Source organism: Musa acuminata, chromosome BXJ2-7, assembly GCF_036884655.1.
Source record: "Musa acuminata AAA Group cultivar baxijiao chromosome BXJ2-7, Cavendish_Baxijiao_AAA, whole genome shotgun sequence".
NCBI lineage: Eukaryota > Viridiplantae > Streptophyta > Magnoliopsida > Zingiberales > Musaceae > Musa > Musa acuminata.
Window position 1 is genome coordinate 33,128,107 of NC_088344.1, and position 20,495 is coordinate 33,148,601.

The 20,495-nt window shown below is 32.8% G+C and overlaps 1 protein-coding gene across 1 annotated transcript; it reads left to right on the forward strand.

Annotated features, from left to right (window-relative positions):
• Positions 1 to 9,776: 9,776 nt before the first annotated feature.
• On the forward strand, positions 9,777 to 15,523 carry LOC103992394 (squamosa promoter-binding-like protein 15). Its single transcript, XM_009412071.3, has 11 exons — positions 9,777 to 9,972; positions 10,067 to 10,846; positions 11,153 to 11,346; positions 11,425 to 12,272; positions 12,356 to 12,430; positions 12,683 to 12,790; positions 12,875 to 12,992; positions 13,163 to 13,298; positions 13,387 to 13,528; positions 13,654 to 14,256; positions 14,494 to 15,523. Exons 2-11 carry the CDS (start codon positions 10,203 to 10,205, stop codon positions 14,920 to 14,922), a joined length of 3,297 nt encoding a protein of 1,098 aa, XP_009410346.2. The 5' UTR covers positions 9,777 to 9,972; positions 10,067 to 10,202; the 3' UTR covers positions 14,923 to 15,523.
• Positions 15,524 to 20,495: the final 4,972 nt, after the last annotated feature.

The following is a 20,495-nucleotide window of genomic DNA, read 5'->3' on the forward strand; positions in this document are numbered from 1 at the left end:
AAACTCTTATCCCAATCTGGCCCTGATGTGGTTATCATGAACATGACCTGTGAACATATAGATAAGAATAAAGTGTCTGATGAGAACATTGAAGCACAAAAGAACATGCCAAAAATGGGAACATAGAAAGGGGAATGTTCCCCATTTGTTACAGCAGAAAACAAAAATGAAATCCACCAATATTTATGATTCAGATTTCCTTTTTCTTTTGTGTGTGTTTGTTTCATTTCTGGTGGGGTGAGATAAGTAACATTCTATTGTTTTAGTATCTAAAATTACTTTGTCATCTTATAGTTGAGCATCTATGGATCTCGCTATTATCTAAATTACAATGCACTAATCTTGTGCTAACATCAAACACACACACTTCTTGTTCTTGATGCCAAACCTAATGGGCCTAAAACAATTAACCGATATGCCTACCCCATTCAAGAAAATTTATGTTTGTTCCCTTATATTTGTTTTATTAAAAATGCACATTTCATTTTCCATTCAACTGATAAAAAAAAAAAGGAAGTGTGTACTTTGATGAGATATGACCATCTTGGTCTTGACTTGATCTATGGAGCATTGAACTAGTCAAAATTGTTTTGGATGATAGACTCTACTTTTTTGTGTTTCAAGTCAAATGATTAGATGTAATTGATGTCTATATATAAGTACTAAAGGAGTACAATAGGCAGAAAGCTGACAACATTCAATCATTGAATATAATCTGATGTAGCTTGAATTGTTCTAAACAAAAAAATTAATCCTTTTTAATTAAATGGAAGATAAAATAACGTTGGGTGAATTCTTTGATCAAATTATATTTTCATTGGTGGCATACCTGACCTCATCCTCTCTCTCATCTTTTCATCCTATAGTAGTGACATGTTTTGATTGATAATATTTTGTTCCTTAAATCTTATTAGAATTTCTGAATACAAACATAAGTTTTAGCATTATATATATATATATATATATATATATATATATATATATATATATATATATATATATATATATATATATATATATATTTCAGCCACCTCTCCTTGCATATATATGCTCACGAGGACAAACTGAGTTGGAAACCAACACGAGCTTTGCCTAAGAAAATAAGAAATGGACAGGGGCTGAAATAATATAAAGCAGAGAACAGCTCCCTGTCAAACCATTGTCTGCTACCAAAGTGATCTGAAAGGACGTATTATTTTACCATTGCATTATTATTATTATTATTTTTCTGTTGATAATCTAACAAATCTCTCTATTTGGAGCATGAAAAATGGAAGCTGACCGACAGAATAAAATATTTCTAGTACAAAGATTATTTAGCTGACACAAGAAGCCATGTGGGTGGGAGCAGCTGCTTGATAAAAGATATTATTATATTATATTATATTAAGATGCATACCACTCCTTTTTATCATATTATTATTATTATTATTATTATTATTATTATTACATAGTATAAAAAAATTCATAAAAGATACTCAACTGGCATCAATATTCAACTGGCATTAATATTTGTGTCATTTTATGATTTTATCTTGCTCTATATTTCTTTTATTTTTAGTATATTAGATGACTTAGATAAATCAGTTAAGTTTACAACCACCAATTTTATCTTGCTTTATATATTTTTTTTATTTTCAGTATATTAGATGACTTAGACAAATCATCTAAGTTCGAATCGACATTGGTCAACTCTAGTGAGGTGTTCTTTCCACTGCCTGAAACCTAATTCATTGCTTAACTCTTAGACTCTCCCAATGACCAACTCGAGGAACTAAGTTATTCTAATAATGGCGATTTATTATGGGGATTGTACGAGTTGGTACGCACGTCGGCCATGATAGGAACTCTTCATCTTCCTCCCTTGGACAGCTGCTCGAGCCTGGAAACTTTTACGAACGTCTTGTGTGTTCTACAAGTATCACCTCTTGGTTGTGTGTAGATCGTAAGGAGAAGCCATCATCATCCATGTCGAGGCCCATTAGGATTAGGAGTAGTACCATGGCCATAACCTAACTTTAATCCCATGGTGACCATGATTAAGCTAAGTGGGACTGCCTTATCTTATAAGTTGACAAGTGATTGGACCAAGTTCATGAGAACATGTATATATATATACTGACATAGATAAATCATGATCTCGGTTTTGGAATCGATAATCTTGATTTTGTTGAATATAGAATTATAATCGAATCGGTTACAAACAGTTTGTTTTAATTTTTAATTTTAATTTTTTTTTTAAATATATCTTTAATTTTCTCTTTATTAAGTTATTGAAAAAGATAGACGATATTTAAATGTTTAAGTTTTTTTATTTATTTGATTGATTCAAATCGAACTTAAATAATCGATTTTGATTCCGAATTTCAAACCATTTCGTGTACTAATAATAATAATAATAATAATAGAAATCATTTGCTTTCTTATATAAAAATTCATAATGAGAGCTTAAACCAACAATGCTCAGTCACACATGATCTTATTTCATGACAAGAATCATGTGTTGCATGTGAAAGATCTCTTCCTACACCTTTTCGGATCTTGTTGCCCTCTCACGATGTAGAATGATAGGGCCCACGCACGAGATAGTGATTGATTCAGATGAAACAATATTAATTATAAAAGATTTCTAATTTGTATAAATTGCTAACATTATTTCTCACCTATAACCCAAATATTAGTTGAATGAACACTAAACGAAATAAAAGATGAAACATATTAAGATAGATGTGCAATCTAAATTGACAACATGATACCATGATAAATATTATTTATTGGGCAACTATAAATCATGTTCAGGATTTGATCTCCCAATGTTGTTTTTATGAATTGATATTTTATTATTCTTAATTTATAGAAAAAATTTCAGATCAATCTCTAATTTTTTATTCTTCAAGCAATATTATAATTTTTATTCTTCATCCATATTCAATCACGTCACAAACATCTCACAATGGACATGAGATGTTACTATATTATGTTTTTTTCTTTGGTAAGAAAAGTCAACTTAGCTCTCATCATGTTTTCCATGATGATGATGCCTTGTAGAGATTTAAGTGCCCATTGTAAGAATAAAAATAATCTTTGTTATATAAAAATTTTTAATATCAACATCTAAGATTAAATAATAATGCATATATTTCGATGTCCTTTAGAAATTTTTTTCTCTAATCTTCAGGTATATCATTGTCCTTCAGAATTAGATTCATTTTCTCTTCTTTTTGTTATTCTTCACTACAAGCGATGGATTTAGAACACAAAGGAAATAAAAAAAAATCTATAATTTTTTAATAATATCATGTATCTATGTCCCCTACATATCAAATTATATTTTTAGTCATTATAAGATATTGTCTATATATAAGTGAGAGATGAAGGTTTACGATAAATAATTAAGAGAATCCCTCTCATAGAGATTATCTCATAAGGAATCCTATTATAAATGGATTTCATTTCTATTTATCAATAATCATAATAAAATTAAATTATATCCATAATATATCTTACTAATTAGATAGGATCATATAATATAATATTCTCCCACTTGACTCACTAATTGAGAATATATATAAAAATCTAAAATAAAAATAAATAAAATAAAAATTTATTTAAAAATAAATTATTTAATGAGAGTATAAAACTTTGAAAAAGTAGTTTACATGTATACACGAATTTTATAAAATAGGCCAATAAGTCTAATAAACATAATATCATATTAAGTTTGACTATTAGAGTTATAATGATTGTATAATATTAATGTTATACTTTCTTCTATATATCATAACACTGGTCCTTAGTGTAAAATAATTTTTATAATTTATCTTATCAAGGCTATTCACATTCAACCATAATATATATATCTTTAATTATATAAATAAAAATATTAATTATAATATTCACTCAAACATATATCACCATATCTTTTACTAATTGCTCACAAATCTAATATATAAAAATATATCATCTCAAACACTTTAGATTATAAGTCAAAATCAATAATAAATATATTGGAACTCAAGTTCTTAATTGATTTTAATTATTTTTGGACTCTTTTTTCTCTAATAATCAAGTATTCTAAATCATAATGCATAGAGCTGCAATAATACTTGTCATTCTTAAATAAGAAAACTAATGTGATATGTCACAAAATATCTTTAGCGACTAAACAATTGAACATAACCATACAAAGCCTTGAAATAAAATTTTACAATCATAAAGCTTGATTAGTGACTTCGAAGCATATTATAAATTAGTTTTTATTATTAATAATATAATAATATATTACTTTATATTTTTCTATAAATTACCCCTTTAAGTGATATAAATATATATCATAAAGTGGACTTCTTATTATCAAAATAATTTATAGAATTAACATTTGAAAAATATCATCATTTTAAGCTAATCTAATTTCATATATATGAGCATATAATCCTTCACTTCTTCCGAACATCTTATTATTTTCTTTGTAATCTTTTAGTATTTCCAGTCTTAGATAACTCTATTATCTACCCAGTATTTTAATTATAAAATTAATATCTAATCTAGTATAGACTTAAGCATATAATATACTTTTAACTACGTATACATAAAGAAGATTTTTTTATTAAAATTTTTTAAAGTTATTTTAAAAAATACTTATTTTACTAAAAATTTTTACTTTTATCATTTGCTAAATAAAGTTATATTCTAAATCTCTTCGAGACTCGATTAATATTTTTTTTTTGACACAGTCATAATAATCCTTAAAATCTATCTTTGAATATCTTAATGCCAATAACATAATATACCTCATTCATATCAACTATATTAAAATTTTTAGTGAAAATTTTTTTAGTTTAGTGATCTTTAGATATAAATACCGATCAATAATTTTTTAAATCTAAAAAAATAATAATATCAAGAAACTGTATATACCATTATCTAGAAGTTTGTTTAAGGTTATAAATAAATTTTTTAAATGTACATACTAAATTTTATATTTCTTTCATTTTCTTTATAAATTGTTTAGGTTAACCCATATAAATATGAATCCTCATTCAAAATACTTGTTTTCATATTCATATGATATAATCAAAATCATAACGAAGCACTACTATTATGATGATTCTTAACGAGTTCATTTAAAAATTAAAAATATCTCATTATGGTTGATGTATTATTTATGAATAAAATTTTTTGCCACTAACCTGACTTTATATCATTCCATATTATGATATTATTCTTTGAATCATATTTATGTAACAAACTCTTCTATAGTTATTGGGTAATCTAATAAGTTTTCAGACATCATTCTCGCCCATTGATTTTAACTCGTCTTTTCAGAATCGTATCATTTTTTAGAATTATTATTTTTCATAACTTGTGAAAACAATAAGAGATTCTTTTGATTTCTATATCATAATTTAATTCTTATAGATATGTCATATAATAATTAGAAATAGCATGTCACCTTTCCCTCTAAAATATTCTCAAAACTAACAATCATGATACTTCTATAAGTTTATTAGCAATGATATCTGGGAGTTCACTAAATATTAGTTTGTTGTTCACTTTTATTAAATAATTTAGTAATTTAAGAAACAACAATCTCTCAAATATAAAATGATAAAGGAATATCAACCTGTATTTCCTGAATATTAAAATTAAATTTTAAGATTTTTCACTCATATTGATTAGTTATTTTATAGAAATCCTATATTACTATATTCAACTATATTCATATTATAATTCGAATAATAAAATCTATAGCCATTTAAAATTTTTTGGATAATTAATAAAATATCTAAAATTCGAGTGATATGCTTGGTTCGATATGAGGCTGTATCGAGCGGTAACAATCAAAATCGATCGTTACCAATCTATAATAGTATTCTAACGATCAATTTGATTACTGGAGCCCTTTCTCACAAGTTTTTAAGCTCATCCTTCCTCCTATTTTATTTCATTTCACTCTCACATTCTCTTAAACTATCTCAAACTCATTTTTTCTTATATTCTCTTTCTTATTCTTATATTTTGTACTCTCCTAAACTTTACAAAGTAATAATATGGAGAATCTTATGACCAACAATAATATGTGATAGTTAGTCATACTTCTTTGAGTAATAATACAAAATGGAACATTAGATTAGTAGCGAAAGTAGAAATTTTAATATTCACCAATATATACCTTAGGAGCCACCTACACATGCAATATATGACGATCAACTTACAATCATCACCACATTGATACACCAATGACATGCTGTATATCAATGTACTATGTCGTGAAATCAATTTTATGATTTAGTCCAATAAATATATTATATTAATATACAAATACATATCAATATAATATATTTGTTTTAGTAGAACAATCAATAATCATGTATATTTACATATATGATTATTTAATTTATTTGAATCTTAAAATTTATATTGTAACAAAATAATCTAATATTAACATAATCATGATCCATAATGGACTAAAATTGTGAATCTTACATAAGGCTATTCGTCATGAAAAAAATATGTAATACTATTCTTACCTAATTTATATTAGTTTTACTAAATATATACTAAATATATATTTATTTTTAACTTAAAAATTTTATCCTAACTTTATTTTTTTCTATTTTGTAGGTATTTTCGAAGAATTTTATGTCTAAATTTAGCGTACCGCTCGGCACGTCGTATCTTACCGTACCAACAAAAGTTCAGTACACTAATACGATATGAAATTTTAAATCTTGATTTAATATAGAAAATATAGGAACATTTATCAAAATATAATGAAGGAAATTAGAATATAATGAAGGAAATATCACTATAATAAAATAAAATAATATTAATATTTTTAGTTTTTAATAAATGTTAAACTATTAAAATAATATATATTTTACTTTTGGATAAAATATTTGCATATCTACTATTCATACAAAAATATTAATGGAGAACTGATATCATCATGGTGGAATAGTATTACTACCTTACCTTTGGGTATGTAATCCTGGACTATAAGGATATTCAAAATAGTATCATCATATCTTATCACATAATTATTCAAAGTAAATTCTTCTTTGATATTATTTAGATCTCATAATTATACGTGTCATTATGAATATTATTTTTAATATTATTTAAGAAATATTTTTTTAATATTATTTTATAACTTATTGATTTAAACTACTTTGATGGTTACAAGATTAATACAATAATATAAAATATAATTTAAAATATCTTATAAATTATAAAATTTTTATTATAATTTATATTCCATAAATCTATCATTCTAAGTCACTTTGACAATTACTAACTAGATAAAACATAGGGATATAAGTTACAAATAATATTAAGATAAATTTGATTTTTCTCGAATTTGATCAAAACTTAATTGATCGAACCTAATCCAATTAAGTAATCAAAATATAATCTTAATTAAATCATATTAAAGTATTTGATTAAAATAAAACAAATTAATTAATTTTATAATAGAGGACATAATTTAGAAAATTTTAATTTTTGAAGGGTAAAACTATAATTTTATCTTAGGTATAATGAAAATATTTAATTTATGAAGGGCATAATTGTTAAAGTTAAATTTAAAGACACATATTGTAATTTTCATAATTTTTTGGGGTAAAAATATCCTTTTCTCTTAAAAAAAATCTTAATTTTATTTCGTAGCTATTGTCATGCCCACATGTCACAGCCATGTTCCTCGATAGTCGAATGCCCTTGTCTCTAACTAGCAACCTCTATGGTCGTCGCTGTGGGCGATTGTGCTTATACATCCTATTGCATAATCATTGGGAACCACGACCTTCGGTATCTAGTTGATGTCAAATGCAGCCAGCAAGCGTTGCCATTGTTGTTGCACATGGTGGTGTTGTGTAGCTGCCACAAGCACTGATGCACATAGCCATTACAGTCGCCACATAAAGCGATGTTGTGCAATCATCACAATGCTGTTACACCCCACAATGCTTGTACTAGGTATGTAACCATTGCTTGCAATTGGGCTGACGATCATCGAAGGCCAGCACCCTCAATAATACTATCACCAACAACATACTATCGATAGTGGCCCATCGATCAAATACAAGGAACCTTGCATTGCCTACAAGAAGATAACATGACAGATTAGATAGAAAAGTAGATCAATAATACAGATAAACGAAAGGTGCTAATAAATAAATATAGAGTATTTGATTTCAAACCTGACTCTTATACTAATTATAAGTATAAAAACCATCCTTATGCTATTGTTATGTGAAAAATTTTAATATCAAAATATGAAATCAAATAACAATAAATCTAAGTTTATGATACATACCTTTCGATGCTATTCAGAAAGTTATTATTTGATTTGTGGGTGCACCATCGTCGGATCTGAAATATATAGTAATGTCGATCAACAACGAGAACTAGACTCACTTTTTCCTCTCTTTCTATTTTTCACAAAACTACTATAAACAATAGATTAAGAACAAATGAGATATGAGAGAATATATATAATCTCATTGACTGATTTACATGACTAAGGAGAGATAAGAGAAAATATCTAATATCTCATTGACCAGTTCACATAACTAAATGGAGATAAAGAAAAATCTATAATCTCTCAATAATAACATGTACTCCCATCTCCTATTATATGTGTATATACGTATTCGTACATTGTGTTTTAGTTTATAGGAGGTTATATCTATTTATAAACGAGAGTAGAGAATTTAGGATAAATAATTATGAGAGTTATTTCTATCAAAGTCGATAACTATCAAATCATATTCGTAATATATCTAACTTAATTATAACTATATAAAATGTCACATAATTTAACACTCCAAAGCTTATTTATTTAGGTAAAATCATAAATAACTCATAAAATTAACATAATATATCATAAATTTAGTAAGACCCTTCTTAAAAAAAAAAACAAATAATATAAAATATAAAAATAATGTATAAATCTAAATAATAAAAAAGATTACATAAGACTTTGAAAAATAATATGCACACAATGGTAATGAGATTAAAATTAAAAGAGAGAAATATTAAAGAGAAAAATACAATTAAAGTAAGATAAATAAAAATCTAGATATATCTATTTACAATATTTGTTTGCTGGTGTTGGTGTATTAAACTTAGTCCATATCTCATTTATATTGATTTGTCTGTGACATACTGAATCTACTTACGAGATTTAGTTATTATAAAAATTTTATCTAATCAAGTTGGTAAAAGATGATGATGTATTAGACTGAGTTCAAGTTTTATCTAATAATTTTTTAATCTAAAATATTGATCTAACGATGATATTCTAAATCCATTACCAAATCCATTTATCAAATTTTTTCACCATTTATTAAGGGCTATAAAGTAATGAGAATAAATCTAATCTTCATCATTTAAAATTTTTGAAAAAAATATATCATAATATTTATTTTTGAAATATGATAATATAAAATTAGAATATCATGATTGATCCTTTTATCATGTTCAGAATTTAGAGAATCTATATTTATAATTTATATTATTTATCAAATATTTATTAATATATTTATTGTGTGATCTAAGTTAAATGCATATTTTAATTTATTTCTCTTTATAAATTTAAAAATATATTTTGAAAAATATGTGGAGGGAAATATTATTATTTTTAATTGATAAAAAATAATTAAAAAAACGAAGAGGGGCTGATCGGTAAAAGCATATATGTTGGGACCGCACCCAAATAATAGACACGCAAATAGCGGCAGTAATACGCGTACTCCTTACCTTTCGCTCCACTCCTCTGGGCCTTCGCCGAAAGCCCTCGTCTCCTCCCCAATTTACGGCTTCTGCCACCCCGCGGCGAGAAAGAAAGAGTAACTGAAGAACGATTCTTTGTTTCCCCTTCGCGTGGGTCGAGAGTTCGGGCTGTGCGGACCGATCTATGTAGATTTGGTGGCGCTTCTCTGGAATTTATGGGGCCGAAGAGAGTATTCGGTAAGTGAAGGGTGATCTTTGGGGGAGGGAGGATTTGGTTGGTTTTGTGAGATAGATGATCCTTTTCTTGATGCGTTGCTGGGTTTTCTTGCAGTTGCGTAGGTCGGAATCTCGCGGAGGAAGTCTGGATCGGAGGCGAAGGCGAGGAAAGGTCCTTCTCTTTGCCCTCTTCCTGCTCTCTATTGGGTGGCGATCGAGGAGGAACTTAGGGTTTGATTTGGTCGCGGGAAATGGAGGGAGAGGTCGGTGCGCAGGTCGCACCTTCCGTCTTCTTTCGCCAGAACCAGGCCCTCCCTGGATCCTTCCATGAGGCGCCACTGCTCGCCAAGAAGCGAGACTTCCCGTGGAAGAACAATCCCAACTTTCCTCACGGCCAGGAGCAAGAGATCCAGCGGCATCGGCTGTTGGGCTCTTCTCTTCCGAGCCACGGCGGTAACTGGAACCCCAGGATGTGGGATTGGGATGGCGTGAGGTTCACGGCGCAGCCCTCGACCGATGCATCGGAGGTCCTCCACCTGGGGTCCCAGCCGTCACATGCGGCTGCTGCCGTGGTCGACCAGAGGAAAGGGGATGAGGGCCCGAAAGATTCGACTTTTGGCAGGAACTTGGCAGAGGATGACCAGAACCTATCGCTGAAGCTGGGAGGCGGAGCTTACACGGGAGACGAGCCGGCGGCGAGGCCAAACAAGAGGGTCAGGTCCGGCTTGCCAGGGAGTAGTGGCAACTATCCGATGTGCCAGGTGGATGATTGCAAGGCGGACCTGTCGAGCGCCAAGGATTACCATAAGCGGCACAAGGTGTGCGAGGTGCACAGTAAGACTGCCAAGGCACTTGTGGGGAAGCAGATGCAGAGGTTCTGCCAGCAGTGCAGCAGGTAAGATGGATCCGTTCGAACTTTGTGTTTTCTCTGGTTATCATTGTAATTCATATCAGGTGTATCTGGCTCGTCTGAACTATGAACTTGGATATTTGGTGTCCGTGGAACTTGTTCAGCCTGTTGCTAATTTTCTGAAATAGGATTGACATGATTGTTCCTTTGCTCCTTTGGAAGTTGTTGGCATTTATAAGATTGTTGGAATTTGCATCATTTGTTATGCGACCATAGAGTTATATATATGTCTTATAAGTTGTCGGTTTTACCATCTGTAGACATCTGATCTTGTGATATTATGTGTTTTAGATTTCACCCCCTTTCTGAGTTTGATGAGGGGAAGAGAAGCTGTAGGAGGCGGCTAGCAGGACACAATCGTCGCAGAAGGAAGACACAACCAGAGGATGCTTCTTCTAAACTATTGCCTCCTAGAATCCAAGAGAGTACGACAAATGGAAATCTTGATATCGTCAACTTGTTAGCGATATTTGCACACCTGCAAGGTATGCTGTGTTGCTTCGGAGATAGGCATTCCATGTCATGCTGAGATTTTTGCTTCATCTTTGGTATTCTGACTGCAGGTAATAATCAAGTTAAACCAGGTAGCATCCCTCCTCTGCCTGATCAAGATCGTCTTGTCCAACTAATTAGTAAACTAAGTGCTCCAAACAATGCGAACCCTTCCTCAAGATCATCTATACCTGTTGGAAGTTTTGATTTGAATGTATCTCAAGTTCCAGCACTGGAGTCATTTGAACAATCACTGAAGAAAAATAGTCAAGAAAATGCACCATCCACAACGGACCTGCTGACAGCCCTCTCTGCCGCGCTAGCAGCATCTGCTCCTAATGACCCTGTCTCTCTCTCACAAGGGAGTAGTGAAAGTAGTGGCAATAATAAGGCCAAGATCCAAAATGCCGAACCACCCACTGATGTTAATTCACATAATAAATCAACTCATATCCATCCTTCAGCGGGGGTCCTTACAAAAAAATGCACTGATCGGTCTGGGGTGGAAGTGCCTTGTCGGGTTGTTCATAAAGCCCGTCAAAGTTTACCTTTGCAGCTTTTTGGTCCTGCTGATGATGAGAGTCCCACAGAACTGGGATCTATGGTTAAATATCTTTCCTCTGAAAGTAGCAACCCTATGGAGGAGAGGTCTCCTTCATCTTCTCCCCCAGTTACAAAGAAGCTATTCCCTTTACATTCAACCATGGAAAGGCAGAAATATGCAGAAGCATCAGAATGTCAGGAAGACAATGCAACCATTGAGCTAAGTGTTAGCCATGGTCGAAGTGCACAGCTTCAGCTCTTTAAGGAGTCAGATACACTACTTGAAGATGGGGCAGTTCCAAGTGTCATGCATCGAGCAGGTTACAAGTCTTCTGGTTCAGATCACTCTCCCTCTAGTTCAAATTCTGATGCTCAGGTAACATACATTCTAAAAATGCATTTTTGAATGTTTATACTATTCCATCTAATTTGCATATTTGCACTGACGTGGCTAAACAGGATCGGACTGGGCGAATAACATTTAAGCTCTTCGGCAAGGATCCGAGTTGTTTTCCGGATACACTTCGTACTCAGGTAGTTTGAAACATGGTTCGTCTTACCGTTGTGTACCGATGTACTGACCAGCCGTTGGTACGGTATGTACTGACACATGGTATGGTATGTACTGACAAATCAGTATGTACTGTTTATATCGGTTCCCTATCGGATCGGTACATACCACCCGTGCCAGGTGGTATGTCACAGTACGGCGATGTTACATACGTCTCCCATGAACATGCCTCTATTGAGTGCTAAAGTAAACACTTATAATTCCTGTTATTGCAGGTATTTAGTTGGCTCTCAAACAGCCCATCAGAGATGGAGAGCTACATTCGGCCTGGTTGTGTGGTTCTATCTATTTATTTATCAATGCCATCGATTGCATGGGAAGAAGTCAGTGTCTTATTCTTTCATGATTCATTTGTTTTCACACTTTACTTCAGCCTTTAGTGTTCTAAAGATTAAGTTGGTTTTCAGCTTGATGATGATCTTCTTCAGCGTGTCACTTCACTACTTCAATATTCTGATACTGAGTTTTGGCGGAATGGGAGGTTTTTAGTCTCTACAAATAAACAGCTGGTGTCACATAAGGATGGTATGCTTCCCTAATCCATCTTTATTCAAGCATCTTTTTTTTTTAGTTTCAAGTATTGTAATGCTCATTGAACCATCTTTGTTGAAGTATTCTAATTGTCAGATTAAAAATATGACCATGATAGTTAAATTGTCAAAATTAAATAACTATATAATTGGTATGTTTTACAGGGAAGATTCGCCTGTCTAAATCTTGGAGAGCTTGGAGTGCTCCAGAGCTGACATCAATATCACCTGTTGCCATTGTTGGTGGGCAGGAGACTTCCCTTGTTCTAAAAGGTCGCAACTTGACTGTTCCTGGCACCAAGTGAGTTGAGCTTCACAATGCTTGTTTGTCCATTAAAATGCTTGTACTACCCAATTCATGTTGCTCATAATTTAGTTTCATTATGCAGGATCCACTGTGCTTATATGGGTAAATACATTTCGAAAGTTCTTTGCTCAGCATATCCAGGCACCATATATGATGATTCCTGTGTGGAAAGGTTTGACTTTCCAGGAGGATCTCCAAGGGTTTTTGGTCGATGTTTTATTGAGGTGATCACTTTCAATTGGGTCTAGATGATATAGCAGTAAATTGTTCAAAACATGACCTTACTGCTTTTTGGAATATGCTGTTCAATAACCCTTGCTCTAGACTAAGTTTTGAATTTTATACTCAGGTCGAAAATGGTTTCAAAGGGAACAGCTTTCCTGTTATCATCGCCGATGCTAGTATCTGTCAGGAATTGAGAGCCCTTGAATCAGATATTGATGAAGATGTTCAGATGGCAGATGCCATCCCAGAGGAACAAGTTCAAAGTAGTGTGCAACCCAGGTCGAGAGAGGATGTTATGCATTTCCTAAATGAACTTGGTTGGCTGTTCCAGAGGACTAATGCACCATCGAGCCTGACCTTGCTGGATTTCTCCATCACACGGTTTAAGTACCTATTTACATTTTCAGTTGAGCGAGATTGGTGTAATCTTATCAAAACTCTTCTAGATATTCTAGTGGAAAGAAGCATGAGGAATGATGCCTTAGAGCAAGAGTCTTTGGAAATGCTTTCAGAAGTTCACCTCTTGATCAGAGCAGTTAACAGAAAGTCCAAGCAAATGATAGATTTGCTTCTCCATTATTGTGTATGCCATGGAAAAGATGCAACGAAGGTGTATCTATTTCCTCCAAACATGTCTGGCCCTGGTGGAATGACTCCATTGCATATGGCTGCATCTATGCTGGACGCAGAGGACATTGTTGATGCACTCACTAATGATCCACAAGAGGTAAAATTAATTCTTATGTAGCCAGATAAATCCTCTCCTGCACTTGTATTTTTAGATACAACAGCACGTGCCATGCTGCAAATGAACTAAATAACTGCAATTGTGTGCCAATTTTGGAATGATGCAGTATTAAAGGTTGCTTTTTTCTCATTTGTTCCATTGTGTATGTCGTCATTTAAGTTACTTTTGAACCGTTCGCATGGAATTTCACTAATCTATTTATCTCTAATTTGTTAGGTTGGGATCAATTGCTGGAACTCGATACTGGATGACAGTGATCAGTCCCCCTATATGTATGCTACTTTGAGGAACAATCTTTCTTATAACAGACTGGTGGCCAGGAAGCTTGCTGACAGGACAAATGGTCAAGTGACCATATCGGTTGTAGGCGGAGAGATATCCATGGATGAGCCATGGGTAGGACTGAATAGGCATGGGACTTCTCAAACTTCACAATTAACATCTTGTGCACAATGCGCTTTAATGGGGGCTCGACCTCTTAGACGAACGACATACTCTAGGGGGCTGCTTCAACGCCCTTATGTCCATTCGATGCTTGCAATTGCTGCAGTTTGTGTTTGTGTCTGCTTATTTTTCCGAGGCTCACCACAGATTGGTTCTATTGAGCCATTCAAGTGGGAGAATCTAGACTTTGGCCCAAGATAGCTTTGAAGAATGGAGTAGTTTGTTCGGATGTCATGTTGCAGATCATCATATTCTGTCATATCGCTGAAGGTGCTGTCATTTTGGTTTTGACACTGGCACCTTAGATTTTGATACAGGAAGTGGCAAGTGAAGCCGAGACAAAGCTTGATGTGAGTTGTTTGGTGAAGAAAGCACCTCTTATGATCCTGTTTAGCGAAATCAGCTCGAGGCTCCACTGGAAGCTGGAAGTGTCATGATGGCAGTAGAGTGGAGTTCTGCGGAAGAATGAGTTCCTTCAAACACACGAAGCAGAGAAAGAAGATCAGAATGGACTTAGGAAGCTGTCGTTGCCTGTATTCTGAAGCAGTCGGTGTTGTGTTGTGGTCCTGTCTATTTGTTGGTCTTATTTTTTATCCATGGATAACACAGCACAAGAGGTCAATGAGTTGGTCTGTAATAACCCAATTGTCTTCATGCTTGGTGGCTTGTTGAAGCTGGTTACAGATTGGATAGACACCATGATTCTTTTGTTCTGAAGCAGCATCTGCTGACACAAAAATATATGGGGCACAACACACCCTAACAGCTGGTTGGCAATGTATGTATCTCAACATTATCTTCATTTTCATCTCACTTCTCTGGATGAGTGCCAATCTTGACATGCACGAATCCTATCTTTGCTTGTGATTCCCTATTTCATAAAGGATAGCTGTTGGCTGCCATTAATTATTAGGGTTATCATCTACCTACAGCAAGGCGGAGGTGTCTTCAACCTAATCCAAGGAAACAGAAAAGGAAAGGAGTGGGACCCAAGGCATCAAGCCACCACTGTTTCTTTGTTCTTTAATGGAACCCAACCTTATCTGTTCCAGTTCATATGCTTCACGTTCGCCATTACAGCCAAGTGATGGTTCCTGCATCATCCCAACCAATTCCTCACCCCCTTTATTGGCTGTATACCCTCTGCGCACGGAGTGGTAGTAGTTGGAGAGAGAGAGAGAAGATTGAGCTCAATTTGCCTTACTTGATCATTTTCTCTCAGTTACATCAAAATAGACATCACCCAGAATCGTTGGTATTGACGATGAGTCTTTATGCCATGGTCGAAGAGTCAGCACGGTTCGATTTGATCTTGATTGAGAATAAGGTGGAAGAAACGAATATCATCCTAATCTTCTTCCACGATCTCTCATAAATCTTATCTTCCGAATTAACCTTTCATCTTCGCAACTAATACTCTACTGTTCATATATTGCTGCCCCTCATTCCAACGTACTCGTTGGCATATCACGCTCCTGTTCTTAATCAAGTGCATGACACTCAAATATGTTAGAAATCACTTAAGCTAACTTGTGTTTGTAAATAGCGTACCTCCAGCCATTGTCGCCAAAAATTTCTGTAGAGATTTCTTCTTGAACTTTGGTACTTTTCGGGTCAGAACTCTCGCTTTAGATGGTGTAGAAAAGCCTTTCGCTTCAAAGAGATGATTGAGCCCAAGGACCAAAATTCTCATATATATATATATATATATATATATATATATATATATATATATATATATATATATATATATATATATATATATATATATATATATATATATATATATATATATATATATATATATATATATATATATATATATATATATATATATATATATATATATATATATATATATATATATATATATATATATATATATATATATATATATATATATATATATATATATATATATATATATATATATATATATATATATATATATATATATATGTTCTCCCATCAAGAACATTTATTATTACCAATTCATAACGTTCAAGAATTAATTCAAATTTGTAACGTTTGGACCATAACGAAGAACTTTAATGATATTAAATATTTAATTTAATAATAACAGTTTCATGTATAAAGAATAAAAAACTGAAATCATTTAAACCATAATTAATGAAGAAATTCATGATAATGAATTATGAATCTTAATGATAACAGTTATATTATTATTACATTAGATATTTAATAATAACGGTTACATTCTCCCACTTGGTCTATACGTTTATCTTAATAATTTGAATTAATTTTTTTGAACAACTTTCTTAAGAAATAAATACACGAATCATAGCGATAAGTCCTCTAAGAGCGAGTATTATCATCCATGTATCATGATGTATTTAGTTTCTTAATCTTAATATGATAATATTACTTAATGAATAAACCTTATGTCTATTCTTGGTCCAATAACAATATATTTTCTCAAAATAATGTGCACCGAGAAAATTGCATAATATATAAGAGTTTCAATATCATTACAAAGTGGAACCAAGTCCTATTTTCTCTACATTGATCCTTGAATTTCAAAGGTGGCATGCCTTTAGTCAAAGGATCAGCAATCATTAATTCAATGCTAATATGCTCAATAACCATTTTCTTTTCCTTTACACGTTCTCTTATGGCTAAATACTTAATGTCGATGTGTTTACTTCGACTTCCACTTTTATTGTTTTTAGCCATAAAGACAGCATCTAAATTATCACAGAAAATTCTTAATGGCTTAGAAATAGAATCCATGATTCTAAGCCCAGAAATGAAACTCTTAATCCATACACCATGTGAAGTAGCCTCAAAACAGGAGACAAACTCAACTTCTATGGTAGAAGTAGCAGTCAAGGTCTGCTTAGTGCTTCTCCAAGAAATAGCTCCACCGACCATCATAAAAATATATCATGATGTTGATTTACGAGAATCAACACAACCGGCGAAGTTTGAATCTGAGTAACCAATCACATCTAGATTGTTTGTATGTCTATATATAAGCATGTAATCTTTGGTTTCTTGTAGATACCTCATCACTTTCTTTGCAGGTCTCTAGTGGTCCATACCTGGATTACTCTGATATCGACCTAGCATCCCCACAATAAATGCAATATCAGGTCTTGTATAGACCTGAGCATACATAAGGCTTCCTACGACAGAAGCATATGGGATGTTTTTCATTGATTCCCTTTCAAAGTTGTTCTTTGGGCATTGGTTCAAATTGAACCTATCACCTTTCACAATGGGAGCAACACTTGGTGAACAATCCTTCATCCGAAATCTTTCTAAAAGTTTATCAATATATGTTTCTTATGATAGACCTAAAATGTCTCGAGGTCTATCTCTATGGATCTTAATGCCAATGACATAAGATGCTTCACCCATATCCTTCATGTCAAAATTTTTAGAAAGGAATTGTTTCACCTCATACAGCAAACCCTTATCGTTGGTTGCAAGCAAAATATCATCTACGTATAAAACAAGGAAACATATTTTACTCCCACTAACCTTCTGGTATATGCATTGATCCATGGGATTTTCAACAAATCCGAATGAAGAAATCATTTCATGAAATTTAAAATACCATTGGCGGGAGGCTTGTTTTAAGCCATATATAGACTTCCTAAGCTTGCAAACCAAGTGTTCACCAACACTAGAGGAGAAACCTTCAAGTTGTTTCATATAAACCTCTTCCTCTAGATCTCCATTAAGAAATATCGTTTTCACATCCATTTGTTGCAATTCAAGGTCAAAATGAGCAACTAATGCCAAAATTATACGTAGAGAATCTTTCTTAGATATAGGAGAAAACGTCTCCGTATAATCGATTCCCTCTTTTTGAATAAATCCCTTTGCAACAAGTCTTGCCTTGTATCTCTCAATATTGCCTAACGAATCTTTCTTAGTTTCAAAGACCCATTTGCAACCAATAGCCTTTGCTTCATTAGGCAACTCTACAAGATCCCAAACTCCATTGCTCATCATGGAATTCATCTCTTCTTTCATGGCATCATGCCATAAATTTGACTCTTTACAACTCATGGCTTGTGAAAATGTTTCAGGATCATTTTTGACTCCAATATTATAATCAGATTCTTGTAGATATACAACATAATCACTAGGAATTGCTGATCTTTTATTTCTAGTAGATCTTCTTAATGTTGTACCAATGGTTCCTTGAGGAACTTGTGGTTCAACTAGTTATTCAGGAGCTTGTTGTAATTCCTGAACTGCTTGATCTATTAGAATACTATCAACAACTTGTGGAATTTCAATGATTGGTTGTTCAGCACTAGTTTGTACTTGAGGAGTGCTATGAACTATAACCAATCTATCATTTGATGTGGAAGGTTGAGATTCTATATGATCATGTGCGGAAACTATGTTCTTGAAATGATCGCTCCCACTAATCACATCATCCTCAAGAAATTTAGCGTTTCTTGATTCCATAATCCTAGTTGTGTGAGATGGACAATAGAACCTGTAACCTTTGGATTTTTCGACATATCCAATGAAATACCCACTAACAGTCCTCGGGTCCAGTTTCTTCTCTTTTGGATTATATATCCTGACTTCAGACGGACATCCCTAAATGCGCATATATCGCAAACTCGGTTTCCAACCTTTCCATAGTTCAAATGGTGTCTTTTGGACAGCCTTGGTTGGAACTCGGTTTAATATATACACAGCCGTCTTTAGTGCTTTAGTCCACAAGAACTTAGGAAGACCGGAGTTGCTAAGCATACTCCGCACTATGTCTAATAATGTTCGATTTTTCTTTCTGCAACACCATTCTGGTCTGGAGAACCAAGCATAGTGTATTGGGCAATAATCTCATGTTCTTGAAGAAACTTAACAAAAGGACCAGGTGCTTGTCCATTTTCAGTATATCTACCATAATATTCTCCACCCCTATCTGATCTCACAATTTTAATTTGCTTACCACATTGGTTCTCAACTTCAGCTTTAAAGACTTTGAAGGCATCCAATGCTTCATTTTTGTTATGAAGCAAATATATATACATATATCGTGAGTAATCATCTATAAAGGAGATGAAGTATTTCTGACCATGTATGTCTATGTCTGGACAACATATATCAGTATGAATTATCTCTAATAAGTCTGAACTCCTATTAGCACCCTTTTTGGACTTATTGGTCTGCTTTCCCTTAATACAGTCTGCATAAGTCTTAAAATTAGTAAAATCAAGAGTACTAAGTATCCCATCTTTAACTAATCTTTTAATTCTCTCTATGGAGATATGTCCTAATCTCCGATGCCATAATATAGAGGAGTCCTCATTAATATTACACATTTTAATGCCAGCGTGAACATGCATTGAACTTTGAGTATTATCATTTTGTAATAAAATACGGTAAAGACCATCAGATAAAATACCATTCCCAACATAATCAGATTTATGTAATAAACGAAATAATGTGTCTTTAAAATTAAAGGAATACCCAAATGGTACAAGTCTGGAAACAGAAATTAAGTTTCGTGAGAAACTTGGTACATAAAAGGTTCTTTCCAATTTTAAAACAAAACCACTACTTAAAGTTAAAATGCATGTTTCAATTGCTTCCACATGTGAGCCCATCTTATTTCCTGATAAGATGCTTTGCTCACTTTCCACTGGCTTCCTTAGGTTTTGCATACCCTGCAAAGAGTTTGCAATATGGATTGTTGATCCAGAGTCAATCCACCAGGTGTTAATATTAACATTGACCATATTAGATTCATAACATACATATGAGGTTGGTTTACCTTTCTTTTC

Excerpts from the sequence above, each read along its gene's own strand:
- LOC103992394 (XM_009412071.3), top strand. The coding sequence starts at position 10,203 with ATGGAGGGAGAGGTCGGTGCGCAGGTCGCACCTTCCGTCTTCTTTCGC. Across the intron at positions 12,791-12,874 it reads CATCGATTGCATGGGAAGAA|CTTGATGATGATCTTCTTCA; the intron begins GTCAGTGTCTTA and ends GTTGGTTTTCAG. Across the intron at positions 14,257-14,493 it reads TCACTAATGATCCACAAGAG|GTTGGGATCAATTGCTGGAA; the intron begins GTAAAATTAATT and ends CTAATTTGTTAG.